General features: G+C 37.3%; 1 protein-coding gene and 1 long non-coding RNA gene across 26 annotated transcripts in view; both read right to left on the bottom strand.

Moving 5' to 3' along the window:
• The window catches only part of LOC136825472 (uncharacterized), a 49,931-nt gene extending 45,649 nt beyond the window's left edge, over window positions 1-4,282 (bottom strand). Inside the window, exon 1 of the long non-coding RNA XR_010849352.1 lies at window positions 4,183-4,282. This is a non-coding gene — a long non-coding RNA (uncharacterized lncRNA). The remainder of the gene's footprint in view (window positions 1-4,182) is intronic.
• The window catches only part of LOC136825466 (uncharacterized), a 603,159-nt gene that overhangs the window by 177,451 nt on the left and 399,944 nt on the right, over window positions 1-25,764 (bottom strand). For all 25 annotated transcript variants that reach the window (XM_067081958.1, XM_067081959.1, XM_067081961.1 and 22 more), the window contains 3 exons: window positions 25,080-25,217; window positions 21,124-21,586; window positions 14,009-19,885 (listed from right to left, as the gene is read on the bottom strand). In XM_067081958.1, the coding sequence (XP_066938059.1) occupies window positions 14,009-19,885; window positions 21,124-21,586; window positions 25,080-25,217 (6,478 nt within the window). The remainder of the gene's footprint in view (window positions 1-14,008; window positions 19,886-21,123; window positions 21,587-25,079; window positions 25,218-25,764) is intronic.

Raw genomic sequence — 25,764 nt, 5'->3', positions numbered from 1 at the left:
TCTCTCTCTCTCTTCATCAGTGTTTAAAATGACCCACGAGGCCACTACCAACCAACAGCATCCAGGAGACGAGAGAGGGGAAGAGGGAGAATAGTAGCCATGCCGGCCACCGCTATACCAACCAGCCACAATCAATAAGATTTCCCGCGGTGAGTACAAACCTAGCACGGGTCTGCCGGAACCAACCCTCCTATCCCTACATACAATTACCCATGTGAATCTTGACTTATTCATAGACTAAAGGCCCAATTAACAAAAGGAATATCAACGCCAATGCGAATGTCGCTCCCTCCACATAATTTCCAATTAACGTTACTGATACGGTAACTTAAAAGACGGGTCGATCAGCAGATCTCTTGGATTTTACGTACCGTCCCGAAGATGGGATCAAGGTACCTTCATTCTGTAGGGGCCAGAGGTGAGGGAGGCCGGTCCATGGGTTGGACGACGCCAAGTCTGGATAAGAGGTTCCCTGTAAACTGTGAGTGCACAGACAAAAATACATGTATATACTCCGCGGTTTATATACAGTAGTACTATGTATCCAATGAATGTGATATTGTAGAAATTTCGGTAATTTTCCGCCTAAATCACAGTGAATCAGTCACAATAACGACACTGGTTTAAGTTACTATACTGGGCTTTACCGTAGCTAGGACAATGGGAGATGAACCACGTGGCCTAAACAACGTAATATGCATGTGAATAAATCCACTTGCTTTTTAGATTGAGAACCACGCCGCGTGGTCGAATGATCAACAAAGAAATTAATTACCCAAGCAACATGACCTAACATCTAACAAAGACTTTTGAGCGGAAGAGGATTAATGATTGTGAAGGTTGCTCAAGCAAAGCAATATGGTCTAAAAATATCCGAGTAGATTCGCTGGCACCACTGCCTGTTTGACAGTCTGGATGCCAGACGGATATCAAACACAAGACAGTCCTGCAGGACCACGGCTGGAAATCATCCCATTTCTTACGAGTAAATCGAAGTCGCTTTCTGTCATTTGCCATATTAGTTGTTTGCCACATCAATTTATCTGCCGCAAATGTACGACCAAACCGTGAAAAATAGACACTTTCTCAATGCAAAAGCTGTTCTAAAAGCAAGAACCCCTGCTTGTACATAGCCAGTTTAATTTATATATAAAAGAACATGCAATGTTATTGCAGAACAGCCATCATAACCCAAGGGGCTTGCAATCAAGATCGTCTAATACAATATACTCATGTTTGAAAACTTGACAGGTGAGGGAAATAAAATAAGACTTTCCATCCCGCAAAGCATATCTCTCCAGTTGGGTTTTAACTCCTACAGGGGTTGGGGGGCGAGAGAGAGCGAGTTTCACCAACTTATTTGCCAAATCTTAGCTCTAAGATCCTAATGTGACAAGATTGCGGTTCGAAGATGACTGGCGGTCCACACACACACACACACACACACACACACACACACACACACACACACACACACACACACTTTCTAGATAATAAAAGAGAAATTCTGGAATGAAGCTCTTCACTGTCTGACATGTTCCGAAATACTGTTATAATTCAAGAACAGCCACTCCATAAAGTGCGATTTGTATGTATGTATGCAAGTATGTATGTTCTATATATATATATATATATATATATATATATATATATATATATATATATATATATATATACAGATATACTATATATTTCCGTTAAACAGTATAAAAAATATAAATCTTGAAAACAATACACTGACGGCACTTTTTTTCCTTTTTTTTTTTTTTAAAAAGGACATGATGGTACAGAAATGGTGAAAACCTTCCACAAATCTTACAGTTTATTTACTACGATAAATTCATCTCGGGTAAGTCGATACGGTAATTGGCCATTAAAAAATGCCGTAAAGGTTGTTCATAGAACAAAAGAATGAAGTGGCATAAGGCTAACTACAAAGTCAAGAGAAAATATTTTATTTTATATAATAGCCAGACAAAACATACGTCCACTTTCCTTCAATACCACACCAATCATCAAACATCCTTACCACTAAGAAATAGTCTTGAGGTTGATACTGCAAAGAACTGGCTACAATTTTCAGCCTCCGCACACTTGAAGCGTACATTAATGATCTCTAAAGTCACTACCTTCGAAAATACATCACATGCCTTTTGAGAACCCAAAACCGTTATCATAAAAATTCCACGCTATCAACCGTTGACACAACAACAAACATTACCAACACTTCTTCACGGCTACCTTTATGGGAAACTACAGCAACACAGCCCCGTAACATGGCTCGCTCTCTCCCCTCCGCACACCCACTTTCAAAACAACAAGAGCATCAGTTTGTGCTCTGAAACTAAAGCTCCAGGGTATGTGGCACCAAGGATAGACCTAGTGGAATGTTAATCCATACTACTGGGGAAAACGTATTATTAAAAAATGGCCACAAAAAATTGTCAAAAAACTGTCAAAATAAGTAAATAAAAAAGCAATAGTACGATCGCATTAAAATAATTAAGGTGTATTTTTCATACAACCATACGAAGGATGCCCCATGGAACATACAACACATTGTATGAAAAACATATTTCTGTCAACATACTCATTAACGCATTCGCCGTCCATTCTTGATGTTGCAACAGAACGAACGTATTACATAATGTTTTCCGATAACACAATAAAAAAAATCGCAATTTGTGATCTTCATTTTTCTTTCAAGCTCCGCTACCTCACTCAAATCGCACCGAATAACCAAATCACGTGAGCCATACGTGTGGAGAAACAATCCTGAGTAGGTGGTTAGTGTCTTAGGACTTAGTGGCTGGCTGGCTCTCTCACCATCTGTGATTCTGTCAGTCTAGCCTGGCTCGTGGGGCTAGTAGTACAGAATGTTTCGTCTCCCCTGTGACTGGCTGGGTCTCTCTCTCTCTCTCTCTCTCTCTCTCTCTCTCTCTCTCTCTCTCTCTCTCTCTCCGTACATATTCACTGATGATATATTAATGACGAACCACTTATTCAATAATATATAATCAAACAGAACGGTTATAATTTAAAATAAAAATATATCACAAGATGATGTTTATCCACCTAATATTTTTAGTATACCTTAAGATGACGTGAATACACCCGAGAAAAGATACATAAAATCATACAGTTTAACAATGTCTGCACTGATAGCCTTGCTTTGTAGTCAGTTTGGCGTTATGTTACCTCTTAAAATGCTCAACGTTTTCCCTTCACATGCGTTTCCCGAAAACGTAAACCCAATACCTGTTTAAGAAGCACATTTGTCCTACATACACACATTTTATATACTTTACTGATTAAACAACGCTCTTCTACACCCAAAAGCGCAAAGCCAACCACTCCTACAAATTAAATGAACCAAGTGGAAAATTTAAACATTAAACACCACTAATTTCCTTACATACTAAAAAAATCATACAAATACCAAATGCTATGTAAAAACACACGAGGAAGTCACTGACAACACATAAGTTACCACGGAAGGTCAGGTCAAGTCATGTCACTACAGGTCCGGACCAGTCCACGTTGCGGCAGGTGTGTTAAAGTAATAAGGATCTAATGCTGGCCACCAATGGGTAGAGGTCGGAATGTTGGGGGGTAGGCATGGGGCAAGGGCAGGGAGAGGTACAAGACAAGAAGACGAGGGTCAATGACAAAGGTTGACCGCACTGTGAATAATCAACTGCAAAATCTATTGTCTTGGTCGTTTCTGCAACTAACAACTCACGAGAGAGACGCGTTCGTGTCTGAATGGATGTCACTAAGTCTTAGCCTAAAGCTTTCACATTTTTGTTTCCACCATTAATTTCGTACAATGACTCCCTTGGTAATAAGTATTTACCAACTCTCTTTCCTCTTTTACAACTAACATTTGACAAATATTCGGCGATGCTCATCAAACAGACCAAACAGTGCGTCTGATGAGCATCATTCAGTGATAACACGTTACAACACTTATAAATAATGAAAGTGCATATAAATAAATTGAATGACATTAAATAATTGAGGTGTAAAAATCGCAGAAATTGGTCCGTTCACTAATCAAATGGTGACATTTGAAGCCGGCAGTCAATTGAAATAATTCAGGAAGTGCTACTGCTTTTCAGTGAGCTGCTTTCATATAAAAGGCCAAAAGCAGTGCATAAACGGCTTCCTTCAAGCCCTCACCAAACAACGACGTTTTCGCTAAACGTTGCCACAGAGGCTGGCGAGGTACGGGAGTGCAGAGTCTCACACAAAACTCTTTCGTCACTGACGTAGCCACACTAAAGCTGCAGCTATCAACTCACTTCGCCTTTAGGTCGCGTTGCTCGCAGTTGCCACGTTCGCAATTAATTGCGCTTACAGATATGTATCAGTTAGCTGTTTAATCCTTGCAACAATGCTCTATTCTGACCTGACTCGCTGATCAAAATGACTACACAAAGATGCACTTTCTGAATCGCGATGATAATTACCAAAAAATGATCATATCCCGCAACCCACCGGGTCATCTCCGGTGGCCGATCGCCAAGAAGCAACCCTCGTTCGGGGTCTAGACGTTGCTGCTGACCGTGCATAAATTCAATCAAGTTAGAGTTAAACATAATTTAGTTTTAAAAGGACCGTGACTTAACATAACGCAGAGTTTATTCAACACCCTAGCTTATTCAGAAGTAATTATATTATTTAGGTGAATCAGTTTTTCTATTCACAATCGTACTGGCTTGACTCGCATCGATCTAGCAGACTACAGTACACAGCTGCCAGAAGGCCGATGATTTTAAAGAATTAAGGCGCTAACTTTTGACTATTATGCTAGTGATGAAGTTCATTTATTACTTAAGAATGTATTAGCCGTCCCTTTACACGTTATCATACAGCATAAACACATGTGAATTCTAATGTTCGAAAATACGGTGGATTCAATTATGTGCGGCACGATATCTCCAAATACCTATCAAATCCATAGATGAGTTGATTTTTAGCGCCAACGGTAGTAGCGGAAGTACTCTTGCCTACGGACTTGACAGGGAAAAAAAAATCATAGGCCATGGAAATTCATTAAAAATCCTATATATGATTACAACAAATTAATAACTATAATGCAGGAATTATAACTTCATATAAAAAAATAAGAAGGAAAATGAAGCATTGGGTGCAGACTCGTAAAAACTTTACTAATTATTGACTGTGAAAAATAACTGAAAATAAAATAGGATCATTTCTTTTTGAAAAAGAAAAACATGATGTAACTATTTTAATCCAGCAAAAACTGAGCGCAAGTCTGCCCTCAAGATCCTACTTCAAACAAATAAAGATGTGAACACAAAATGAACAAAGAGAGAGAGAGAGAGAGAGAGAGAGAGAGAGAGAGAGAGAGAGAGAGAGAGAGAGAGATCCATTACTTCATGTAGTTATAGTACATAAAAAAAATTAGCAAGATATAAAAAATAACTTTGTACCTGCACTATGGGAAAATAGCACATAACAAAAAAATCCTTTAAAAATATTGATAATAAATAGTCTCTAGGACATTGCAAACGAATATCAAGCTCGTCATCTTCATCGAAACCGACTGAAATACAGAGACAAGAGCATCCTTCCAAACGACGAATTGTTTCACGTTTTACCAGAAATCAGTCTGCTTTCAGGGAAGAGTCCCAGAAAGCATATAATGATCCTTTGTGATGAATGTCTTGCGGGCGTAAATTTGCAACACTGATACCACAAAACACCTCGCTGTAGAACTTTTAAGTTCACACCGTTGGACTGTAGAAGTCTCTCTGAGGATGTCGTGAGATTGGAATTTCAGAAGTTCAAGCGAAGATGCAATGCATTACTACACTAACACTATTCTCCCTGCATTTTAATACATTTTATCTATTTATTAATTCATTAATTTATTTTTTAATTTTTAATAAATGAGATCTCTTCTGTATATCCATTTACCTCTTCTTACTTCTTCCTAATGAACCCCATATTCTTCGGAAGCTTGAATTTCAAGTCAATGGCCCCTGTGGGCTCGTTCCATATGAATAGGTGCATCTTCTGAATAATAATAATAATAATAATAATAATAATAATAATAATAATAATAATAATAATAATAGTAGTAGTAGTAGTAGTAGTAATAACAACACTGATGAATCATTCGAACGCAAGTGCCTGACTTAGAAGAAATAGACGACAGACACTGCACCGGCATGGTTCCGGAGATACATGACTGCAGATCCTCTAGAAGCACAAATTCAAAATTGGAAAACTAAGCCAGAAAATATATCAGGAATGCCAACAACGCACGGCAGTGTTCTAGGACTTACATTATCTAATACAAGGTCCTTTAAATATACTCAAGAGTATATTTAACGGACCTTGATCTAATACAAACTCTATCGGAACACCATCGGGTGGATGAAAAAGAAAAAAAAAAGAAAAATGAAACTGTAATTTTGGTACACCAATACTTGATTTTACCTGGTTATATACGTTTAAAATATGTATTAAAAAATAAAATCATAAGTAAGTACACTGTTGGATCGGCAGAAAAAACTGAAGTTATGAAAGGAACGAAAATGAATTCTTTAAGTATTGCAAAAACGCGCCTATAAAAACTTGATATCAAATCACAACAGATAAATAACAAATGCAGAGGTACTAAAGACATTTAGAATCCTTGGAATATTCACCGATAAACACCTTAATATACCAGTTCAAATATTAAATACTTTGAAGATAGGATGCTTCCATCTAAGAAATGTATCTTTCACATAATAGTAACCAAATATAAATATGAAGTCCAACATATGTCGAGCTTTTAAAACTAGTCCCTATTATTATTAGATACATTTCCCACTGAAAACCTCGAATTCGAATTTTGGGAATAAACTGTATAACAATAACTCCCTCAAACCAGGGATTGGAGCATGGGGTAGGAGGCAAGGAGGTCAGCCTGTAATCATGAAGGATGAAAATTTAGTTCACCTAACAAGTAGATACATTCCAGGTCGAATTCGGATAAAATAAATTGAAACTGATCCACACTATGATCCCCACTCGGTTAACACGATGCCTGCACGTAACTCTGCAATCACAAGGCTACCATAACTGCATTTCTTACGGTGTACCAAGTTTTCAGTCGCCTTGTTGGTTGGTCAGAGTCCAGAGGTCGACACCAGGCCTCTTATTCCCCTTCAACACCATCTTCATCGAAACTAACCTCGCTAACTAAGTTACAAGACTTAACTGATTAGGATGTAAAAATATATATCCATAGTGACTGATCTTCACTAGCTATCTATTAAAGAAGAAATACTCTACAACATAATTGTTCTGACCTACAATGCAATAGTGTGTGAAACCAAAGTATTTAACGTGAATAACCAGAGCCATAGACCACAAGTGTGCCCACAAACAGAGTGAGAGATAAATACAGAATGATGGAACCATTGAGTAATAAAGTACAACTTCTCAAACATCTAACAAACAGACCAACTTTAAACAAGATGTAAAATGGCAAGTAACTTCTTATTGTGTCTTAAAAATGAAGTTTCCTACTAGACGAGAAATCACGTGTCGATACTTCCGCCCAAAAGGAAATTTTTTATCAATGATTTGTCTCTTGTACGTGATATTCGCCGATGGTTGTAAACTGAAAAATCACGTATAATATATTTTAATACTGTCATTTTGCATTCTCTGCATTCTGCAATCCGGTCCAGTGGGTTATTCATTTTCCCGTTGATCGAAGTATGTCGGTACGAGTAATTTGAGAGCGGAACTTGTTTGGCAGATTATCATGCTAGACCTTTGTATTTCATTTGTTCTACATTTCTAGTTTTCAACTTTAAAATCATCATTACTGTCCTTTCTCCAGAACGTTTGCCTAACAAAGTATGCCCGTTTACTCAAAGTATAATTTTTAGATTCCCTGAGATTTGAAAAGTGAAAACGTGAAAATGCGGATTTTGAAATTTACTGTTAATAACATTGTAAGCGTCCACACCTTCATATTTAACGGTTTTTGTTGTTATTTAATTTACTGTTTATCTTATTCCCTCTCTAGTTTATCCATTTATATTTTATGGCGTTCGTCCTTCTTTACGCTTTTCGGTGACCTTACACTGAACCTTTTCCTTTCCACTCAATAAAAGTAAGTAAAGGATACTTTTTTTTTTTAATGTTAAAGACCTGTGTGCAGAGTTTCTTAGACCTTCAATGGCATACTTCCAAGAATACCCACGATTTTCTACACAAAAGAATTGCTTCTGGCAATACATCTCTAGGAGCTCATTCATAAACCTTCTCCTATTTACTACCACAGCATTGACTGTGGGCTTCCTAGATGTTGCCTAATAAATCATGAATATGACTGCTACGAGATTCTATGTTACACAGGTCTTAACAAATATAATGGAAGAGCGTATGTATATGGAGTCTATTGAGATCTCAAACGCGTTTGCCAAATTCCATGCCCTCATTGCGTAATTTTTTTTTTTTTACTTTTCTGTTGATTTAAATGCTTCATATGTCACTAATCGGCATACTAGGTCTGATCTAAAATCCCCACGAAGCCTAGCAGATCTAATCAGGATTTCTATCAATCTGATTATTTCTGCATGCAGAGCGAGTCTAATTATACTTATAGTAATATACAGCATCTGTTTTTGCCAAAAATTCTGCAATAGATGTGACCATTTTCATTACAACACTTCTGAACAATATACTACAGCAATGGAAATATATATAAAAAAAATAGAGCTAATCAATCCCATGCCAGTAAGAATACAACAGAACTTGATTTGACTCTCTACAGAACTGCTTCAATTTGTAACAAGAATGCTGTAGTTGAAATATCAAACAGGTCACTCTTCTGAAGAGAACTGGGGCTCTTAAATTTCATGTTGGATCACAGTTTACTGTTTTCTTATTCTATGGATGAATTTATCGCAACGAGCAAACCACACAAAACGAAGAACTGCTACATTGAGTAAAACGTCTGTTTAAAAATTTATGAAATTACCAGTTTTACAGAATGACTGTAATTCATGTCGACCATCTACTAGCATACACTTAACGAATTTTTAAAGAGCTTGCAACTGAAATATGCCAAGTGAGTAACAATAAAACGAGCTGACCACTACATGCTTAAATAGCAGCACTACATAGTTTGGTGTATATGGACAAACATGGTATAATTTTGCGATCTATTTTCTAAGCTTTTAAAACTCCCATTTACAACTCTGCTGAAAATTTCTCTAAACGACGGATGGATCAAACGTACAAAAACACAATGATCACTGCTATACTGCAAAGAAATAACACTGCAAGGCAATAATTTCAACATTCCCAAGACACAACAACGATTTTGGTGACCTAGGTAAATATTAAAAAAGCTAATTGAACTACACGTAAAAAAAACATTTCTCGACTTTAGAAAGGTAACAATACGAACAAACAGATTAACCACTGGGTTTCCTTTATCAGAAATATAGCTAATAATTTCCTCTACTGCCACATACAACTAATTGCTGACAGTACTTCATTTATTTTAAACCTCAATTCTATGTAAGCTATGAAAATTGTTTTTTGACATTCAAGAGTGAATAGATGGCTAATCAGTTTCCACACGACAGAAATTCAAAACATCACATCATTAGATTTTAAAAAGAAAATGTGTATCCATGTATTTTCCTCCTCGTGTGTAAACCCCCCCACCCCCACCTTCAATGCACCCATCTCTCACAGATCGCCTTTGTGTTTAACGATAATTTTTTTTTTGTGGTAAAACTTTCGTTTTAGAGATAACAAGGGTGAGGAGTCATAACCTATTGGAGAAATATATAAAAAAAAAGGTTAAAATGACGAGCTGAAGTTAGCTCAGCCCAAAAAATTATTATAATGTATTGCACTTGGTAAAAAAAATATTGGCTAGGATTTATATCTCTTAGTAAGAGGAATAATTTTTTTTCACCATACACAGCTACGATAAAATTGTTATATGTTGTTATTTACGCCTGCTATTGTGAATTAAAACTTAAGAAAAATGTGCAAAACACTGTATACACTATGTTCAAAGGAGCAACAGAAAAAAAATTGGGCTAATGTAAAACTGACTATGCTTGCTGTTAAAAAAAATGTGCCAAAAGTAAAGTGCTAGTTATATAAATATTTTTATCCAACATGCAAAACATGCATCAACTGCTCTCCTAATAATATATAGCCTTTTGCTATTACGCCAGTCGCAGTATGACAAAGTATAATGCCTAAATTTTTGACGATACAGGTGCACTTTATAAATACATTATATCTATATTTGATTAAATTGTTCAAAGTGGTAATTTTTCATTAATAGCTTGAGGCTAAAACAAAAAATCTTTTTTACCATCGACCAATTTTCTATTTACGTTTGTTAAAACTCAGGAAGCGCTGAACATAAATACGTAGTGCACATTATGTATTTCATATCAAGATAAAATAGCAAACTTATTTAAAGATTGCCATCATTTTTAAAGGTACAGATACACTCGCCTCAAAACAAGTTTTACTATCTAATTCTAATGGCAGTTATTTACTACTTCCTGATGAAACAATTTTATAATGACTAAAAAACTGATATTTACTTATTTATTGGTACATTTTCTTACCGTGCGCTATAAGAATTTGATTAACTATTACTTAAGAATAATTTCAGGAAACGTTATTTAAAAAAATCAGAGGAGAATCTAAGATAACAAACAAAATGTAACTGAACTAGAAGACCTTTCCAAATTACCTTGTATTCATCAATAAGTGCGCACCGCCATAAAATCTATGGTGTTAATGTAACTGCTGAAGATTTTAAATTGTATTAAAGAGGTAATTTTGAAAATCAGATAAGAGTAGCTGAATCCATACATATAAGACAGATAAAAGCAGGTTTGAATTTGAACTGAGTTAGTTTCCTTCTGAAGTTCAAGAAATATCTTTTAGATTTGCTTATTTTGCATTTTATTCATATACTGTACAGTTTGTTCATTACAACCCATTCATCATAAAATCTCTTTTTCTTTGTAGAATTATCAGTCATGTCAACCTGCTTTAGCTACACAGAACGTCCCCTCAATGTACGGCATTACCTTCACCACGGTGCCGCTGCCATTCTGTTGCATCAACATTTCAGCTCGCCACCCTCCCGTTTCTCTTTGCAAAATTAAATGCCAAATATGTCTGTCTTGAACCCAGTCTTTTCTTACTTTACACTTTCTTCCTATGTGCTTCAGTTTTTGTGATTAATTAGTGTGTGTCTGTGTGTGAAACCAATGTCTTCTCAGCATGAATGGAGTGATTGCCCATAGTATGCTATGGACAGGGGTTATTCTTGACCCTCCTAATTTTTGTTTTCCATCTTATATAATTTTTCTTTCTTGGCTTAGTAATTTTTATATGAGTGTTAAACAAGGGTAGCAAGGGGTGTGCGCTAAACTCTTTCTTTGCCAAGAGGATTCTCAGCCTTGGTGATTTATTTATATTACTATTTGCCTTCTCCTTCCCCAGGAGCCCTATGATTGCTCAAGTGACACACCCTACATAAACTGACAGATAGTTTTGGTGGTGTGATCTCGACTGTGATCCATTTTCTTCCCAAACCAGTTTACAACAACTCCACGAGAGCTCCAGTGGCTCCATCAGCAGTAGTCCTACCACTAACTACCACGCCAGAACCTTTGCCAGGTGCTGTCAGTGCAGTCACTCCTACATTATGAGAAACACTACGCTCATCCCTGATGCTGCTGCAGAGGGGAAGGTTTCCATATAGATTCAAAAGATAACTCCTCCAAGCAGTCCCTGCCTTTTGCATCTGAGGAGTATCCTGAAGTTTACATGGGTGGATTTTTCTTCTTCACTGGGCTGTTCAGTTTGGGGCCTAGCTGGGATCTGTACCAGTGGAAGGACCATGAAGGACCAGAGGCACATACTGAAGGCCAACAAGACTGCAGCAATGAGATCCACCAAGGTGACCAAGACTTTCTCGTAATCACTATTAAGGGCTACAGATTAGTCATCTTTTGTATTCTGCTCAGCAGGGACTTTGACTTATGGGGAGATGAAGACATTTGAGTTGTACCCCTGAAGTACAACTTGGAGAAGGTGGACTGATCTACCACTTTGGCTAAGAAGTTCCTTTTTTTTTAAAGTAATGTTCTCCAAAGATTGGACATCGACAGGAATCTCCTATGACAAGTTTTGTGGCAAAGCTGCAATAAACAGTTCAGACCATCACAACTCTCCTCTTCTATTCCAAGTCTGCACTCTGAGACTCTAGCCTATGACATCCCTGGGATATGCATTGTCCCATGTCAAGATTATTCCTGAGCATTAGATCAAGGAAGGCTTAAGTCAAAGAACATGATAGCTTTCTGGCTCAGGCAAGTCATCTTCAGGACTTATTCAAGGACAAGCTCAACCCCTGTGGCATTCAAACACAGAACAAAATCATCATCTGTCCTGAGGGCAGGAACAAGCCACTCCACCTTCTCCAAGTTGTACTTCAGGGATATAACTCAAACACTGACAAGCTTTTCCTTTGAGACCCATAGTTTCTGTATAGAAGACTGTACATGGTGGGAGTACCAGAGTAGACCACTACTCTTCTTAACCTCTCTCTTCTCTCTGGCACCCTCAAGGTGTCACCATGGTCCTCATATGTATTAGCAAGCTCAAGTATGTACACAGGTTTGCAGACTCATTGCCTTTGGTGAGAACAAACCAAGACTGGTACCCCCTCTGTGCTTCATTTCAGGCACTCCCTTCTCCTAAAGACCTAATGTAGTCTCTCTTTAGATCAGATCACTTTATTCTCCATGGGTTATAAAAAAAAAATGTTTTTCATGATACATTATACAAAGATGTTTTTCTTAAAATCCCATTAGTGATCAAGTTTTAATGCCCTACTCCCATCCCTGCACTTGTTCTCTTCAGACCTTACAAGCACCAAGGATGGAGGTAGATGCTGAGTGCCAGGGTGAAGGTGCTGTCATATACAATGCGAGCATTCTGTTCTACTAAGACAAGTTGGTGCAACTCGGATAGTTCTAGAGGGAACAAAACAGCATATGATTCATGGGTGTTTACAAAAAAGTTTTTTTTTATTTTAAAACACTGAATTTTTAATAGCATATCAAGAATACATCCCATTAACTCCCTGTTGAATTTCATTAAATTTGTATAATTTCTTTCCTTCATGGCTCAATGAAGGTCTAAAACATAAATCTATGGTCTAATTAAACTCTTATATTAACAATTAAGCTGATATTAATATCAAATTTAAAAAAAGCAGACTTACAAAAATGACTGTAAAGATTGAATTTCTTGGAATTACTGTAAGTGCTGCATATTCTGAAAACCAACCTACAATACCCCAATTTTTCAGAACAGATGTTCTTGGAAATTACTTGTTAATTTTTTATTAGATATGTTATGGATTTCTGAATTACCAATCAATAAAATTTTCAGTACACTATTGTAAAGCTCCTCACTAAATGATTGCATGTCTAAGATGTTAGTGTCCACTTAAATCTAGAATATTTTCATAGCAATCTGCATTTTGCAAAGATCTAACTGTTTTCAAATAAATGCACAATGCAAAGTTCTTAACTATTATGAATATTAAACATCGTAAATAAAAAAAAAAGACTAAAATTCTATCAGACTAAATTGCCTATTCAAGCAAGATTATCACACACTTAAGCTGGGCAAGTGGCATTTGGAGAGAGTTTCTAATTAGAGATGTATTATAATATTGTGTATTTATAGTATTCATAGATAACACAGATTAGTAAAATTACTCTTACTGATTTCATAAACATATGGTACAATGTTACCAAAGTTTAAAACAACAACACAGCTTTAACATAATGTACAGGTACTCAAAACAACACATACACACAGAAAAAGAATCATAATTCAGATATTTAAAGGCATGAAAATGACAAAATAAAGAATCCCACCTCATAAAGGAAAAACTCTTACATACCTGATGCTGGAACGACATCTGGTACAGGCTGAGGAGTGGCATTTGTAATGGCATCATTAGTTTCCTCTGGTGCTGGGGATGATGATGAAGAAGCAGTGGGCTGTTCTTCTTGGCACTCTTCCTCATTTTGAGGCCTCCCTCCTGCCCCCAAGGAACTGACCCCATCCTCATCGCCGTCCGCTGAAGAAGGCTGTTGCTGCAGCGGGCGGGGAGAGGCTGGGCCGTGAGCGAGAGGGAGTGTGGGATTCTCCTGTTCCTGACACTGCTCCTCGCATTCCATCTCGGGTGAAGGTGGGAGGCCGTCGGCTAAAAAAGACTGGTTTTGGGAATTTTGGTGCAGAGGCTGTGGCAAAGGCTGCCGAAAACGTACAGTCTGATTGGGTTTCTTAAATTTTTCTTCATTTTCATCCCATTCATAGCCTTCTAAGCAAGTGAGACCTCTTCGTGTCCTTTCAAGTGTTTCTGAATTTTGTACACTAGAACCTCTATAATGATTTGGACCCACACGTCCTTCTCTATAGTCTACTGTATATTCATCCAACTGAAGTTGTTTTAGCCTTTGATGGTTTGATTCTTCAGTAACTTGAGAAGGGTAATTTGGCACACTTAACCTAGCTGGAGGACGACTCTCTCCATTAATTCCGTCTCCAGGGCGGCGGGGTCTATTTTCATCCAGAGTCTCAAGAGATCGAGTGTGCCTTAAAGATGCACGACGAAGTTGCTCCCGCCACTGACTGTCATCTTCCCAATCTTGTCCCTCATGTATAGCAGCCTGGTCATGACTATATGAGCAGGGATTTTCAAGAGGAACTCCCTGTTCACCTGTGTTCATCATGTCATGAGGACTTCGTGTATCATGATAACTAATTCGACTTGCTGAACTTTCTCTACTAACAAGACTGTCTCTGCTACCGACAGGATATGGTGGTATGGGAGATACAGGAAGAGGAGAAGTTGCATAGGGTGAAGTAGCACCTGGTGGGACACTTCCACTACTCTGCAAGCTACTAACTGAAGTACGCTGATTGTTCACTGGAGATAGAGTATTTCGTGGAGAGGTAATTACTGAAGGTGGTGAGGGATTTGTTGTTACAGAGCTGCCATGTCCTTTTCTCATTCCAAGCGGTGCTGAAGTGGCAATTTGCGGTACTCCAGGTTTCACCAAATTAGACACCTGAGATGATGGTTTCACTGGCATTGGTCTGGGATCTGGCGAAACTGCTGTACAACCATTATTTGGAAAAGGACGAGATGGATCATCCAATAAACCTTCCAAAGATCTAGTTCTCCTATGACCTACTACAGATGGTGAAGTAGGACCATCAGATTTGATTGAAAGGCCATAAGGAAAAACATTTTTAGCATCAAGTTCAGGATCTGGGGTGTATGCTCGTCGTTTCATTTTCCTTAGGGTATCAGAATCATAAACATTTCGTTCATCTGGTGATGAAACGGTCTTTCCTTCTAAAAATTCAACAGAAGTCTTTAATTCATGTGCTAACCTTTCACGTCGTTGCTCAAATTCTGAGGCACTCGTTATCTGATTAACTTTGCGGCCAATGTCTTGTCTCTTATTAGCTTCCAAATCTCGTTGATTATTCAACTGATAGGAGCGTATGCGAGGAGTACCTACTAGGCCATCAGCAAATGATGGACTTTCATCTCTAATTACATCAGAATAATAGTATGGAGCAGAACGTGGACTTGTTTCACTGCCCACTGATGCATTGGAAGCTCCTCTGAGATGAATGGGTCCAATGTTTCCACCACCTGCAGATAAAATACTTGAAGTTGGACTTACTACTACACCCCTTGAAGAAACTTCTGAACTAGTGCGTTGATGGCTAATATTAAGTGGTGAAACTGGACTATGAATACCACGTAAAGCATCTATCATAGGAGAGCCTGTAGATTCTGAATTAGTTGGTGCAATCTGTACTGAAGACTTTCTAAGCAAGGATGTCCTATGTGCAGACACACTTTGATTAACAAGTGTGTCACTTTGCTCTGTATACGGATCAGGAGACTTAGGTCTTGAACCAGTTGAATTTGATCTCTCTCTTTCCATCTGCATAAGAATTTTTGAGTTAGGTGGCACATTAGTATATTCTCTGGTGCTCTGCCTGGCAGAATTCTGGTAAGAATTGAAGTTTGGCCGTGCATTATGTTGGAAACCATCATTAACATAAGGATTTTCATGCTTTGGAGACCCAAAAGTTGAGTCTAAATTACTTTGTACAGAAGTGGGGGGATCTGGAGTAAACTTTGGCCGAGCAGATGGTTCATGCTTATCTCCTGGGAGGAGAATATCTTCACTGCACTGAGGAAATGGTTTTCTTCTTTCTCTCTGTAACATTTTATCTGGTTCAGTCATATTACAATCTTCAGGATATGCTGCAGATGCTGGATACCTGTCTTCAGATCTAAGAATAAAGCTTTCCTCATCATTGAGGCTTCCTAATGTTTCCTCAAATACAGGTCTTCTCTTCAATTTATCAATTAGAAGAGAGGATGACTCAGTTTGATCATAAATTCTTTTATCTTTACCTGCTGGACAATTAGGTGAATCTTCCCTCACACTGTCATGATTAATCCTCAAGGATCTTGAAGAACTAAGGGCATTACGCAGATGGGGTGGGGGATCTGGAGTTTCCAGGTTTTCAAAATCAAAATTTTTGGCTTTTGGACCTCCAGTGTCTAAATCATCCATAGGTGGAGGACTTAAAGGTATTGGAGGTGGTGGTACTAAATCCGAGTCTGATGAATCTTGGGCATCAGGGTCACTTGAGGGCTCAGCGCCACTGAGATAATAAGATGCTGGTCTAAATGTGTCAGACAAACTAAAACGAGGGTTGCGGGGAGGTTCTAAACTATCTAAATCTTTGGATGCTTCATCATCAGCATCTGATGAAGCATTTGACTGAGACTTGTCCATCTTGCTAATAGAAGAATTTAAAATATCTGATGGATATTTTCTATCAGTAGTATATTCAGATTTGAAATCACTTGGTTTATCTGGGATCTTTGGTTTTTCTTCCTTTTCAGAATTTGGAACCTCCATGTATATGGCTTCATAATGAGATTGCCCTTTATATATATACTCATAATGCTGAGGTTCATCTTTGTCACCAATTTCATAATATCTTGGGGACTCTGGTACAAACATGTCGTTACTGATTTTGCTTAAGTCAAGTCGTGGTGCACCAGGTGCATTCATTGCTAAAACAGATGCATTAGTTGATGTTGTATCACCATTCATTTCAATGTAAGTATGCTCTTCATATTCTGTTTTTGCAAAAGTATCAGGATAAACAGGTTCTGGTGTTGGAAGATGCTTGCTACTTAAACTACTGCATGAACTGCCTGGACCAAGGGTGCCAGAGCCATGGCTCAATTTCTTAGGTGGACTCATAGGAAGGTAATTCTCTTCTGCATATGGTTGTTGCAAGGGTCCATGAAACTCACTAGGAGCATAAAAAGGAGGAGGAGGAGCTTCTTCCTCTGGTGGTTTGTCTAGATCAATCATTAAAGAATCATTATTATTTACATGTGTTAAGCTCTGCTTCCTCTGGTCAATATTCAAGTTGGTATCCACCCAACTTGGTTCCTCTCCTCCACTATCAGTATCACCTTCAACTTTCAGACTCTCTTGAATAGAGTCTGCTAAACTTAGCCTTAAATACCCTGGAGTCATTACAACATCCATTTCCCCTCTTAAGGTTGGCTTCTTTGGTGGTCTTGGGGGAGGTACAAGTGGCAAGGGTTCCTTCTTGTCATCGGCTGATTTCCTAAGATCAGCTAAAACAGAAGTGGTTGGTGATATAGTTACCTTTTCTCCTGTGTTACCATATATATCCTCACAAGGTTCTTCATCACTAGAACTTTCATTTGAGAGCATCTCAGAGTCACTATGAAACTTTCTCCTTGATGAATCTCTATTCATATTGACCCTCTCCATGTGTTCAATTGACCTTTCCTCAAAGTTTTTCAATAGAGCTTTTACTGATCTTGTTTGAGTTGGCTTTTTCATTAGAGGTGGTTTCACATTACTAATTACCCTATCAGAATTCTTTTGCTCATCAGGTTTGGTATCTTCATCAAATAAAAACTTTCTTATATTTGTCCGACTTAACCTCGAATCCATTATATCTTGAGGACTTCTTAATTCTCTGCATTCCATATTTGGTGTCTCAACACAAGAAGTATACCTGTGATTTAATGGTGAACTATCATCTGACACTGGTGACCCACAAATATCATCTCTCTTTTTGTAGTCTGAAACATTTTTCACTTGTGCTTCCTGTGCAGTTACCACTGTTGACTCAGATGTAGCAAATTCTGCTTTAAGGGGAGACACAAGAGCCTCAGAACTTTTAATCTGAGGGGAAATAGGCTTCAAAGGCTCCTTGAGAGGTTCTTTGTGCTTAGCATTGGAAAAGTCACTGAAATAAGTGGCTTCTTCCATAGAATTTTCCAGTTTTGATTTTGATCCTACAGATTTAGAATGGGATGCAAAATAACTGTCACAGTTGTTAACTGAATTTTCTTTGGTATCTAACATCTTACCTGTAAATTTCTTTATTCTATCTTGCACAAGATTCACCTGACTTTGAGTTTGCTGATCTGTTTCATGCACCATTTTGGGACTTTCTAATGAAGGCAATGTAGATGATGATTTTTTCAGTGAATTTGAAATGTTTTTCAGGTTGCTATCAGGAAAAGACTCGTGATTCTTCTCTGGAGTTATGTACTCATAACTATACTCTTTCACCACTTTAGACTCATCAACTCTTGACTTGGGGTCTCCCCTCATTCCTCCCCACGATCTGTCAAACTTATCAGGACTCCAACTTTCTGGTCGTCTTCCCACTCGGTCCATGCCACGCCTTCGCACTACACTTGAACTTTCATGACTATTATCCAAGCTATCTGGACTCCACACCGAACCTTGGTTATTTTTCTTGTCATCTCGGCAAACAGGTATTTCTGCACGAAGAGTATCATAACCACTATCTGAATATTTTCCTGTTGAAGTTGTATCATCTTGCATTCCTACACGATGAGATGTATGTGAATTAAGGCTATCTATTTTATGAGCAATATGTGAATCATACGAAGCATAACCTGCAGAGCTTTCAATGCTCTGAAACTCTTTGCTACCCTCCATAGGCATACCTGAGTTTTTACTAGAGTCAAAATATACATTTCTGTTATCATGAATCTGCTTTGGTTTTCCAGCACCAATATTTGTCTGAGATGTCTGAGTATCACTTGACACATTATGATCTTTATGAGACATATGGTCAAATGAGCTATCAATACTCTTTTCATCCTCATATTTATCATTCACTGCAGGTAGCTGAACATCGGATACATAGTAAGGGTCTCTAGTTGCATAGTAGTGATCATTGTAAACATAACTCTGTTCAAAGTTTCTTGGAGCACTCAAAGGCTGTTCTGTTTTGTTATGCTGAAGGTCAAATCTTTTGACCTCATCATATCCATCATGATTTTCTATAAATACAGGTTCTGCTCTCTGGCTTAACGTCCTTTCGTTATATGAATTTTCTGAAGGAGCACCGTTATTGGCTTCTCTTAATTTATTTTCTCTCACTTCACTAACAATATTTATATTAACATAATCTGGGGATGATGAGGGCACTTTCTGTGGGGCATAGAGGTCTCTTTGGTGCTCTTCAGTACAATCACCCCTAGGAACTTCGTTTTTCTCTTGAGAAGGATCATATCCTTCAATCCATGAAGAACCTTTGGACTCTGAAAGGTATGCACTGCGACGGCCTTCACGAGTCAACTCTACACTACTTCTTCGGAAACTGCGTCTAGTTCTCTTGCGGGTTTCACGCTCTCCAAGCAAATCTGTGGGCCATACTTAAGTCAGCGAGACAATTGTGGCATGTTAGTCTTCTTTGTTAGTAGAGCTTCATGCGTATAATCTTACAAAGGCACTGAAAAATTGATGCCATAACAAAAGTACCATGGTTGCATTTACTGTACATGCTTATGCTACCTTCTTAGCCACTTTCCACATTTCCAGCAACCAGACTCCAATGTCCAAGAAATAGCCTTTGTAAAGCATGTGTAGCAGGATTTTCAGTCCATGCATCAGCAAAGGACACATTTTAAATCTATCTAACCCAACAAAACAAGCAGAGTTTAACATGCTGTTTTTTTTATTAACCTACAACAATACCTACAGGAAAACCATTATCTTAATGGTAACTGTTGTGAATTATTCAAATTCAATAATGTAATATGTTATAATTTATTGTAAACAAAGTTCACAAACTGTTCCAAATGTCTTCTGTTAGTTGTAAAAGTGAACAGATTTTATCACTTGTTAGAAATGCTATAAACCAGAACACTGTACAGTACATGCAAAATATTTTAGTTTGCAACATATATAAATACAGTAATACCTTTGATATTCAGTAAAACATAACTGAAATACAAAAAACACCTTTGTTAGAGCTACTATACAGAACTGCAGAATCAGTAAGAGTAAGTTATAAGGTTGAATATGCAACTGATTAGAATACAGACTTACATATAGTAGTCCTTTACAAAATTGTGAGAAATCTACGGCACAGATGTACCAAATACCACCAAATGCCCAAAGCAACCATCAATTGCAAATGTAAGAGAAATAAAGTTCTACATTACACAGTGTTAGTTAAGCAAAAGACAACATAGCACAAGTACACTTTAAGACAATACTTATACCACAAATCCTTTGTCATTAATTGTTATAGAGGAGTCATATAAACAAAAATCCTTCAGGTTTTAGAATGACCCATATATAACAATATCAGTTAACATCATTAGGCATGAAGTATATGCAGGCAATTTCAATTAAAAATATCAATATCATTATCAAGAACTTTTGCTAATGTATTTGTAAGTTAAAAATATACTTTACAGGATCTGCAGTAAAAGTTCAGAATAAAACACAAATAATTAAAAATCAAGGGTATATAATGGACAAGTAATTCATTCTTCTTTACATTATACATTACTTGTAACACAAATTTTATCTAAACAGCAAAGTAATCTTCAAAGTGCTTCATAAAACAGAAAATTAGTTAACTGTTACTCACCCTCTTCATCAGAAGAGTAACTGTTGTACCTCGAAGCAGAAGTCGATCGTCTTGAGTCACCTCCACTGACATGTCTAGTCCGGGAGGCTTCTCTTCTTCCTTCACGTCTTTTACTGCTACCTCCACTGTCTGAGCCTGGCTGTGAGGAGCCCCCTTGAGGAGCAGGCCTCTCATTAGGTATTCGAGACGAAGGGTAATCAGGAGTTTGATTGGGATGGCTTTGTAATGCAGATCCTGCATTAGCAGATGCACGGTAGTTGGAATGATCTCCCGGCATCCATCCCCCTTGGCCACCACCCCCTCTGGCTGACATAGGGGTAGGGGAATACTGATGGGGAAGTCCACCCACAGCACCCTGGGATCCTTTCTGAACAGATTCTGACCCACTGAGAAGACTCTGTGTGTGAGCATGACCATGCACACTTTTTGTTCTTGCTTCCTGAGTCACAAGTTCATTCAAAACCTGCAATTAAAAAGACATAATATATTAAATTTTACATCAGTCTTCTATCGTTATTTTCATTATCTCCTCTACACATCATACACCTAGTGTGAAGTAAAACCTAATTCATGAAGGCTGTATACTGCATAATCACTGTGCAGTGGTATAGACAATGCACTAACTTTAACTTTGGCTGAAAAATTGCAAACATAAGATTTCATGACACTCACACAAATATGGTATTGAACAATATAAACCAAGTGACTTGAGGTCCACAATATCTTACTGACCATGTTTGTTTCTAGCAATATCTTTACAACTGATCTGTACTTAGTGTTGGAGCTGGGACACTCATTTTGGTGTCATTTTACAGCTAAATACTATCACTGTAACATACTGCTGTATTTTTATTGCAGGAGAAAGATAAAACAACAAAGCAAAGAGATAAGCTAGTTACCTAGGATAACAAATTTCTCAATTTTTCCCAAAGAATATTTGTAAAAAATATATACATATATATATAAATTTAGTGAAAACAAAATGAACTGCCTTCCTCCTGATATACAGTTTAATGCTATTTATGCCAGCCATTACATTCAAGAATATAACCATCACTTTTGACATTGTAGGTATAGTATATTAAAACTTATCTAAATTCTGCTGACATTTCTGATCTGTCAAAATTATCATTTAATCCCTCCCACAGGTGCTGCAACTCTTTAAAAATCAACATACCAACATCATTAAATGTTGTAAATAGTCTTTTTTTTACTGATTTTATAATAATTTTAAATAAATAATTTTGCAACTTGGGTTCATATAAGTTTTTCACTGAAAATTCATTACTGTACATGTGTTCTTATCCCAAATTTTGTATATTTCACCAACATAAAGTATATAACTAACAAACCTGCAGCCACTGAAAAATGTACAGTATTGTACATGAGGCAAAATAGACTTAGTAAATTTACTCTTTCTAACATACAAGCCAATCACCAAATTGAAGTATAAAAAAAGTTAAGTATAGTTATAGCCATAGTAATTAGGCACACACGAGGGCATACAGCATATGCTTAAGGGTTAGAAGGAGATCTGGTAAAACATGAAATGTTCATATTTTACTTGAAGTATTAAAAAGTATTTTTGGAGTAAGCACTATGGTGTTCTTGATTTAAAGAATTAAATTTTGTTCCAAACATTTAAACAATCCTATTCTGAATAGGATTGTGTGGCATACATAACAGGAGTGTTGCCAACCTTTTGTGTCATACAGAGAAGGACAAGCAAAACTGGGTTCATTTGTTTTAAGAAAATTCAAGACTAAGCAGCTCAATATGCAGCATGCTGGGAGGCAGACACAGCCAAGGTAACAAGCATAGGATGATACATGTAGTTATGACTTGTAAAACCCAAAGCAGAAAGTTACTAATATTCTTTTCATGGCGCATATCTATTAATTATCATATCAGTTGTGTTAAAAGCCATCATGTCAAACAATGAAATGTGTCCTTGTCAAAAAAAACCTAAGCATGCCATCACTATTTAAGAATGAGTTACAGTACTGTCCGAGAATACCACAATGTAAGGCTGATTTGGTTGCCAGTACAGCAAACGCCTCACACGTTAACAGTGTAGCTAACCAATGAGTCATATTTCTCTGATACTGACTGGCACGAAATATATCTCACTAGTATTTCTTCTATCCAGACAGAGGGATGATGATGATATAAACCAATTAAGCAAACAGGCATAGTCACTGAGATTAGTAATAACCTTCCCTTCTTGAATGCCTCTTTAAAAAGATAAAAAGATGAATGCTTTTAAAACTCTCCAGTAAGTCAATCAATAATGACTTCATCTCAAACCTATCTTCACATTAAATGAGTACAGAACTGAAAACTTGCCTCACCACCATGAGGACTATGAGGAATATCACCTTAAACATTAACTCTTAAAAAAACCCAGCTGAAATTTTATACATGCCCATATTTGTGGTTTTGAATGCCACCAGACTGTACAGTTGTTTGTCTAATTAGTCTCACAATACATGTGCCTCCAAGACCTTCAGGTACCCATGAGTTATTTTCCTCTTTTCATGTACAGTACTATGAAAATTGGGGTGCAAGCTCAGTGGGGGCTGGGAAGAAGAACCCAATACAGTATATGGCTTTGTTACAAACTGTCCCATCACAACACCTTCAATAATATTTATGCCTAAATAACCTGAATAGTGTGAATGTGATGAATACTCTCACATTTAGCAGCACTATGAGGTCAAAGACCCAGGAAAACACACTTAATCAAGAAGTACCTGTTAAGGTGTAGAATCAAACTTTAATCACTTACTGAAAAAAAGAAGTGAAGTTGGAAAAGAAGTGAAGTTGGAAAAAAGGGGTGAATGCTGAAAATAGTAATCCTGTGGTGAGGAAACAAGCTGAGGAATTTTGGATATATATGTTAATAGCATTGTCGATAATGCATCCTTACAAAAAGTCAGGAAGATGATTAACAGGTTGCACTGAGAGGCAAAAATTTTACCCCAACATATTTAATAACTTCAGGATGCATAGGCTACAGAGAAAAGACATTGAGTGGGCAGTTCAAAACAGAAGAGTGGTTGTAACTCCTACTCTCTTACTGTGTTGCCAGAAAATGGGTAGATGGTTCTTTCCTTTGATACTAAGGGCCTGGGAGTTCTTTGCTCAATAATCAATGCTTGGCCTGATCATATGACCTATGATGTTGCCATGTAATGTGGTCCCAGTGTTACTCTTTCCTGCCTTCTTGAAATCATTTAGCCTGCTTTGCACATTTGTGAAAGAATAATTGAATTTACGAACTTTAAGAAAAACTTAGTTTCATCACAAGTATTTTTTCCAGAAGGTACCATTTTGCCTCATTCAACTTCTTGAAATATGACTGAAACCTGACAGCAACTTTTTTTTTTTTTTTTTTTTGAGTTCATCCCTAATCCAGACTGCATGCCATCCTTTAGCTGGAGTAAATGGTCTGGCTGTAATTGTTTCATGGTATCTTTTTTCTGAAATTTTTGTGAAGATTCAATGCTTTCTGGCACAATGCACTACATCACAGCATGTTTCCTGTCGTCTTGCTATAATGAAGAACAGAATAAACAATTATGTGTCTTTTGCTATACTTAAAACAACTGAACACTAGAATGTGGCTGAGCACATGAAGAGGAAAGAAAGCAATTTAAGGGAAACAGTAGACAAACAGATGAATCATGACTCTCATGCAGGCTATCAGGGAAAGCAACCAGTAGAATTGAATGTAAACCTAATTTTCAATTTAATATTTTCGAACATTAAAACTGAAACCATATCAACTAATGACAATTAAACAATCCTGACTTGTGCAACCTGTCAAGAAATTATCACTTTCAATCTTAAAAATCATGATTCTTACTGACTGTAAATGTACAAACCACCTCAGAGAGGGAAAATTCCCAATATATTTTCACAAAGAAACATTTCTTTTCCATAGCAAAACTCACTTGTTGTTTGTAAGCCTCACTATTTGCACACAACTGAGGAGTAGTAGAGGCATCAGGACGAGGAGAACTTTTACGGGTAAGTGGAGATTGCAACATTCTTTGCTTCCATTCAAGTAATCTTTTCATGGATTCTTCTCTCTGGAAAAAGCAAAATATATTTAAAGAAAATGAGTTTCAAAAATGCATCAATTCTGTTGGAAATTTTCAACAAAGTACAGTACAGTATTATGACAACAAAATGAAACTACTACTCTAAGAGAGAGAGAGAGAGAGAGAGAGAGAGAGAGAGAGAGAGAGAGAGAGAGAGAGAGAGAGAGTTTCTTTCCCTCAAAGTTTAGGCATTTCTAGCAGGCATGGAAAATATGACCAGCCAGTCTTACCAAGGTTTTAAAATGAAAAGGGGACACAACTAAGTAAAGTTAAGACCTAACCATCATCAGCTGTTCCAAGATCAAGGCTTTTGGGTTCCAATGTGACAACCTACTCTTTAAAAAGGAAAGGGCTTCTACATCAGCCACTGGGAACTTTCAAAGTGCCACAGCTGGCATTGTGTGAAGAGAACTGAAGCTGGAAAGAAAAGGTAGAAGCTACAGAACAAAATAAAGATCAGAGGCCAAAAGGGAAAATTGAAATTGAAATTTTTTTCGGAATACTTCAGATACAATAAAGAAAAGATCAACATATA

This window comes from Macrobrachium rosenbergii, chromosome 37 (genome assembly GCF_040412425.1).
Source record: "Macrobrachium rosenbergii isolate ZJJX-2024 chromosome 37, ASM4041242v1, whole genome shotgun sequence".
Lineage (NCBI taxonomy): Eukaryota > Metazoa > Arthropoda > Malacostraca > Decapoda > Palaemonidae > Macrobrachium > Macrobrachium rosenbergii.
This window is presented reverse-complemented; position numbering and strand designations above follow the sequence as displayed.